At 34.0% G+C, this 7,643-nt stretch overlaps 1 protein-coding gene across 3 annotated transcripts; it reads right to left on the bottom strand.

Moving 5' to 3' along the window:
- Positions 1-829: 829 nt before the first annotated feature.
- On the bottom strand, positions 830-6,627 carry LOC121945829 (early activation antigen CD69-like). 3 transcript variants are annotated; one of them, XM_042490171.1, is made up of 7 exons: positions 6,519-6,627; positions 4,846-4,932; positions 3,573-3,692; positions 1,995-2,351; positions 1,740-1,903; positions 1,506-1,618; positions 830-1,436 (listed from the first exon to the last, which is right to left on the bottom strand). In XM_042490171.1, exons 1-7 carry the CDS (start codon positions 6,586-6,588, stop codon positions 1,304-1,306), a joined length of 1,044 nt encoding a protein of 347 aa, XP_042346105.1. In that variant the 5' UTR covers positions 6,589-6,627; the 3' UTR covers positions 830-1,303. The 3 variants fall into 3 exon arrangements, with proteins under 3 accessions (XP_042346105.1, XP_042346106.1, XP_042346107.1); XM_042490172.1 differs by having other exon boundaries at positions 3,573-3,689; XM_042490173.1 differs by having other exon boundaries at positions 1,324-1,455.
- Between the last annotated feature and the right edge of the window lie 1,016 nt (positions 6,628-7,643).

Raw genomic sequence — 7,643 nt, 5'->3', positions numbered from 1 at the left:
TCTGGTGGATGGACTGAAAATATCAATAAAGGAGAGACTGACAGCAGACTGAACACATTTGGAAAGGTGTTGTCAGTATCTCAGCAACAGATGAACATTAATTTTTCAAATTAACAGAGGCTGTAGGGAAGTTAACAGTGAACCCATTTTAGGTTCCCAGAGAGGTGAAGGTTTTTAGTTCTGGTTTAAAGTTGCAACATAATAGTTGCTGGGTCATGTTTGTTTCATAATGGTTTTTAACCACGCTGCTGCTGTCATACTTCATCCACCAACAGGAACTTTGATCAGACTCAAACAGGTTTACTCTTTTTTTTCTGCTGAGACAATGAATGGCCCCTCACACCTTCCTGCACGTCAGGTCAACACTGTAATTATATCATCTGACTTCCTGTTGAGTTTACAGACGTCTGAGGACCCCGACAAACACTGTAGTCACATTTAGCCGCTTGTTAGCAATCACCTTTTTTAAGATGCCTAAAACCTTAAAAGTTCAAAAATTGGGTTTGTACGGACGTATTTTATGTTGCGGAACAAAACGTCTAAGTATTTTTAGCCTGTGTCAACCACCTTGTTTAAGGCATTTTACCCCAAACCCAAAAAACCTGGAGACTTTGAGACGTGGGAACCAAAGTGCAAAAATGCTGACAGACTTCTGCTTTTTAGGACTCATTACTTCACCGCTTTATGAGGAAGCTGGTTAATTAAAATTCAGTGCTTTATGGTGCTTCATGTTTTTCATTGCCTGTTAATGTTATTTTTTTGCTTGTTTGTAAAATCATCTCTTTTTTCTTTTTTACATTTTCAAAATAAATCAAATTAAAATCAAATGTATGGCAGAATTTTTATTCGACTTAATGGCCAAAAATATTACTTTGCTTCTAGATACAAAACACTAAACACCTTCAGTTGTGCAACGTAATATTGTTTACTGAGAATATTCGTGGAAACAGACTGATGCTGAGTATTCCTGTTAGTCTCTTTCATCGTCTGCTGATTTTCAGATTATAAGCAGTAAATCTCTAATAAAGCAAAAGAAAAACACATTCAAACTTATTAATAATTAACAGTTTAGCACCCATTCAGGGGAGTTATTATATTTTACTAAATGCTGCATCACACTTTATCTACAGAATCCAAAATCTAAATAAAACCTTACATCTAAATTTTTGTTTTTTTAGACACACACAGATTTGAAAAGTTGAATTGAACATTGAAGGAAAAGTCTTTATAGTGTGATATTTATAATCAAACAGATATTATCATACATAATATTCAGAAAACTTCTTCAGAGCGACTGCAGTGTTTAAACAGATAAAGCTTTCTTTCTGCACATCCATTTTTGTCTTTTATCGCAGTGCGTTGATATCCATCCTTTCTTCTTAACAGAAACTGCACATTGACCATCAGCAGCAGCTGGTTCTGGTCCTTCCCAGAAGCTGAAAAAACACCATGATGCTTAAATCAGAGATGATAGATTTTATCATGCAAAGTGTTGTGTCTCTTACTTGTTAACCAGATCATTTCCATCGATCCACTTCCATGTCCCGCCTTCAGCTTTCAGGCCGATCCAGTATCCATTAGTTTCTGAACTGTCATAACTGTGTTCACTGATCGCATCCTGATAACAGAATATAGATATTAACATTATACTTAAATAAACACACTGATTTCACTGTGTTCAGACTAACAGAAAAAGATAATTTCATAATTGTGTCAAAATACTTTTTTTTTTTTTTTACCTGTTCGTCTTCATTGTGTATAACAGCCAAAGAGGAAATACTGTTTGTGCAGTTTTCTTGAGCTTCTTTCCAGGTTTTTCCTTTACCAGAGACCATATTATAATACAAATAGCAGCTGGGCTTGGTGTGTTGCCAGGAATCCTGACAAGGTTTGCACCGTCTCTCTAAAACAACAGAAACCAAACAACAAACAGCATTACTGCACTGTGATATCATCATTATTGTTATTGGACTTATTAATTCATCTCAACATACCGTTATTCTTCAGGGGGCAGTAGGCATCGATGCTCCACTGAGCTCGGCTGACGTTGTCTTTTGTCATCATGTCGTGTATTTGTGCCGTTAAGTTGTTCCTCTCTGTCTCCAGCTCCTGGTTTTGTTTCTCCAGGTCCTGGTTTTCCTCAGTCAGGTTTGAGGTCTTGTTTTCTAGGACAGTATAGTTTTGAGTCAGGTTTTCCAGCTGGACACTCAGACTGCTGTAGTCCCTCTTCAGGTTCTCATAGTCTGAGCTGAGTTTGCTGGTGTGGTTTGTCAGGTTGCGAATTTCAGCCAGCAGAGTCTTTTGGGATTCTCTTAACTGCTTCAGCTCGTCCTCCTGACTTACTGTCGCAACTGCAAAACAAAATAAATCATAGTGATGACATCACAATTTTATTTTTTGTCAATTTTTTCCACTTTTGGAAGCTCTTTCCTTTCTCTCTTATTTCGGGTTTTCCAGCCTATAAGGAAGATTTCCACGAATCCCTTGAAAATCTCAAACCAAACATCTTTAAATATTTGACACTGTCTGAAACACCTGGACACTGTAAGTCAACTTTACTCAGACAGGAGTAAGTAATGTTTAAAATTACATTTAAAATTTATTAGGGAGATCTTACAGCTGCAGATGTGATGCAGCAGTCAGTGTTGATGTCAGCAGGACGCTGAATATGGGAACGACAGCGAGGCTCACTGATGTATTTTTGACTGAAAATTGAGCTCTGTGGCTCAAAGGAGGAAAATACAGATAATTCTTGTTGATGGATGCGTTCACTGTCGTTTGGGTCTGATCGAGGGATTTGTTGATAATAAGATAAATGTAGAATAATGTAGAACAGGATTTATCGACATTTTTACAAATAAATTCCCAGGACTTTAAGACAAACTCTAAACATTTTCTGAAATAACCATCAATTAATCAGTATTTTTGTTTTTAGAACTATATAACAGCTTTAAAAAATAATAATAATGAAATAATGAAATTAGAACAGGATTAAAAAAATGATTTACACACAACTAAGGGACTGTTTGTTATTCATGAGAGGGGACAGTGATGGTGCATAAAGGTGGAGGCATGCCAAAAAAAAAGTAAGTTTTGGGAAGGGACTTATGATATTTTTTATTTTGGCTTTAGGGAAAGGAAATACAACTTTAAATTGCTGTATTTAGTACTTATTTGACTAAAAAAAAATTGGAAGTTTCTTTTAATATAAATTTTGGTGATTTTTTAAAGAAAGAAATGTCTTACATACACACCAACAACGTACACCATTCACTGATGACGGCTGCTTATGCATCACATAAACAAGAGCCCTGACTTTTGAATTACTTCCCTCATACATTTCTGCACTGATTATTGTGTCCAAAAATAACTTTGTAACAGAATGGGAGAACAATAAGAGAGAGACATTTATAAAATTTATAGTATGTAAAACAAACTGCTAAACAGACGGTCTGAACTTCTGACTGCAGCAAAAAAAGAAAAAGACTGATATTAAATACTGGTTCCAGATGAAAACATGTCTCATGCTGAGTTGTGGGTCAGTAAACAAACTAATTGTTTTTTATGCTCACTGTATGCACAGACTCCTATGATGCCCAAAAGCAAAATGCCACAGAGGATCCCCAAACAACAAGCCAGGCGCTTATAGCTGCGACGTCTGCGGTTGGGTTTCTTCTCTTCCAAAAATCCTGCTGAGACAAAACAACAAATATAAATATATATATATGATTTATACAGATTCAGCAGTCTGACAAATCAACACAATATCCTTCAAAGTGTTTTTATCAAAAAAAATCCCCCTTTGGGTCCCTCGACAAGTGGATGCCATCTAAGTAAACACAATTTAAGAGAAAACAGACAGCAGAACAGGAGAGAAAACAGCTACTAAATCAGACTGTTAAATCCTGATATGAGCTTCAGATACATTTGAGAATACAGTTTTACACAGAACAAGGACCCAATCTCTTAATATCAGCCACATAAAAAAGGACCTCTGGAGCCTTTGAGACCTCAACAAACTGGCTTTAAAAAAAAACAAAACATGGGAATAAGCTAATGAGCATCTTAACACAAAATTGTCCAAAAAAATAACAATAAATTATTACAAAAACGTACTGCAAAATTACCACAAAAAAGAGAGTAAAAAAAAATAAGTAAAGGAAAGTACCTGAAAACATACTCAAAATTTATAATAATTTTCTGTAACAAAATCTAAAATGTGTAATCATGGTAATTATAAATATATTTAGAATTGAGTCATGTGGATCCAGGTCTCAAATAAACAAGAGGAATAATTTCATCAAACAATATATGATAAAATAAAGTTTTAGTAACATCTTGTAACAATGCTTCACCTGCAAAATGACTATTTAATTTAGATTTTTTTTCTCTCATTCACAGTGAGCAGAGAAAACAAAAAAGCAGAAATATAATTGAAATATATTAAATATTAAGAAATATGCTGTTCATAATTGTGCTAAAATAAGTATCACTGTTGTAATAGAAGCAGTATTTCTGGTCAGAGCAACATTAGTTGCAACTGAAGAACTCGTCCAACAAAAATGTCCAAAGTCAAAATACACTATATTCCCTCATAATTCCCAAAACACTGCATTTCCCATAATTCAACTTGATTGCATCTTCTGGACGCTTTGACATCTGTCAAACTCCTCTGTGTTACACATTTGCAACCTCAAAATTTATACTGACATTGACATCATGGGACTAAACAAGTTCCCTTTTTTAAAAGTAGTAATAAATGATAAAGCTGTGTTTAGTACTAGCAGTAATACTATAAATGCTCCCAGTGACAGTAATACTTGATTTTTTATTTTTACAACTTACCGTTTGTGTCAGCAGTTTCTTCTGATTGTTTCGCTGTTTCGTTTTTCACCTTGACTTCATCGTACACAGTTTCCTCCTCCTTTTTAGCTATAAGGTTAAAGAGAATATTACGGTTAATTTCTGCATAGTGGTCAAATTACAAATATTATAATATTATATATATATATATATATATATATATATATATATATATATATATATATATATATATATATATATATAATAACATTAACAAAGATTTCTTGACTCACAATGACTGTTTACATCCAAAAATGACATTCCTTAAAAATGTCAGCTAAAATCCTAGATGATATAATGGTCTCACAGTTAGCGGATCATGAAAGGGGAAACTCTTAATAAATGACTATTTTAACACACATTTCTGGTTCTAGCTGTGGTGGTCAGAGTTGATTCTCCAGTGAGGGTGACATACCATCAAACAGCAAAATATTTTATAAAAAAAATCCATCAGTTTAGCTCCAACATTAGTTTAGGGAAAAGGAAACTGCAGCTAAATGCAATTAAAATGACACTGAAAAGGGCCATAAAATGGGTTTTATTACAGAGAACTCAGTCATTCGTAACAGCTGAACAGCGTCCGTGTAAATTTGAATTTTATGGGTTTTCTTGGTTTATGAAGGAGCAGTTCCCCATGATAATTAATTAGTTTATAAAAACATAATGCAAGTGTGCCGGGTCAGCTCAACATCTAGATCAATTTATAAAACAATATTTCCACCATGCAGAGTTCAAACACATTTCACCGATACATTTCCATGACTTTTCCATGATTTTGAGACAAATTTTAAAGAATATACTGTATATTCCATAAGGGTGGGGCAAACAACTTAAAAAGGATTTATTTTGTGTGTTAATTTTCCACCAAACCACTAAAAGAAAACTTGCTTTTGAAAACAGATTTTCAATTTTCAACAATTTTAAAGAAAAAAGGTTGGCTTACTTTATCTTAAAAAGTTTTGGTGATTTTAGAGGGGCATATTTTGATATTTTTCTTTTAAAATGTTGGCAATTATAAAAAAAAATATACTAAAAAAACATTCTGGCTTTTTTTCTTTAATTTTTTTTTCCTTTTTCTTTAAAATTTTTGGACAATTTCTTTATTTTTTGAAAACTTTTTTTCTTAAAACATTTTTGGGTTATTTAAAAAAAAAAACAATAAAAATGACACCATTTAAAACAGCCAGAAACCGTGAAAACAGAAACATATTATGTGCTATAATAAAGACAGGTGGAAAAAAATTCCATGAATTATCCAAAACTTTCAGGCGATATTTAGTTTTCTTGAACGTTCCCAGGCCTGGAAATTGCTGTTTTATCAAACTGAGTTCATGACTTTTCCAGGTTTTTCATGACAGTATGAACCCTGACAGTGTACTGCTACATCAACTTATTTTACTCACAGGGTAAATAATGAGCAGATTTTTATGTTTTCTTTGGCACAAAACACTTCATTTACTTGGATTTAAATATTCTGATCATTAAAAGTATCAACTGTATTTACTGTCAAATTTTAGTGAAGAAAAAAACACCACAAATCATCAAAATTTCATGAGCATGATCAACTAACCATATCTGATCTATGGCAACAGCACGACAACTTTCAAGATGGACTGGATTACAAAAATTAAAAAAATAAAAAAAACTAAACTCACCTTCAGGAGCATTTTGATTGTTAATTTTGAATACAACTGAAGCGTAACTGACTTCCTCCTTCTCGGCCATCGCTGCAGCTGCTCTGCTGCAGAGAAGAGCAGCTTTAATTTAAAGAGCTCTGACAGGAGAACTGGCTGTTTTCCTCTCTTCAGCTGAGTTTGTCTCTCAAAGCTTTGAAATGATCAACTTCTGCTTTTGGTTGAGAAAGTCTTTTGCATCCACGACTGACCAAGTGTGAAGTTCCAGAGCGTATGCATTGTTATGGAAATATAAACTGATATGTAAGTTTAGACGTTTGTTTGGTGTGAGGAAACATAAAATAACCAAATGAGTTCATGCACAGTGATGCTGCTGCAGCGGCTTTGATGCTTGTGTGATGCAGTTCTCTGCTGCAATCAGTGTTTGCATACACAAAATACACCTTCACATCCTCACACTTCTGCTGAGTAAGACATTTCCTTTCTTTTTTTTTTCTTTTTTACAATTTTTAAAGAAAAAATATTGGCTTACCCCTTTTTCTTTAAAATTTTTGGTTATTTTTAAAAGCAACTTTTGGTGGTCTGAAATTTCTGACGATTTTTCTTTTTTAAAACATTTTGGCTTTTTTTTCTTAGTTTTAAGAAAAAAAACAATGCTCATAAAAAATTATTCATAAAATCATAACAAAGGACAGAGATGCAAATGAACTGCAAAGAGACACAAAATAATGATAAAAAAGGGGCAAACTATGCCTCAAAATTACCACAACGAGACACAAATAGGAAAAAGATGCATAACAACAACAAAAAGAGCCAAAAGCACAGCAGAGTGTCTGTATGTTTCTGCAACTCATTTTACACAAAGACAGCGCTACAAAGTCCTTTCTTTATGCTTTTTCGCACTTTTACACAGAACCAAACAACAGCCGCATAATGTGGCTCCAGAGTGTCATTTCAGACAGCATGCCGGCATCGCGGACACAAAAGAGGCGTGACAGCAAGACGTTAGACACAACAGCATCAGCCTCTAATGTGATAAATGTAAATCATGAGTCAGCAGCTCTTTCTGAACATGAAAAACAATCATTTAATACAATTACTTCATCTGCTTTGTTCAACCAAAGTCGATCCTCAGTAGATTCGGTT

This window comes from Plectropomus leopardus, chromosome 7 (genome assembly GCF_008729295.1).
Source record: "Plectropomus leopardus isolate mb chromosome 7, YSFRI_Pleo_2.0, whole genome shotgun sequence".
NCBI lineage: Eukaryota > Metazoa > Chordata > Actinopteri > Perciformes > Serranidae > Plectropomus > Plectropomus leopardus.
This window is presented reverse-complemented; position numbering and strand designations above follow the sequence as displayed.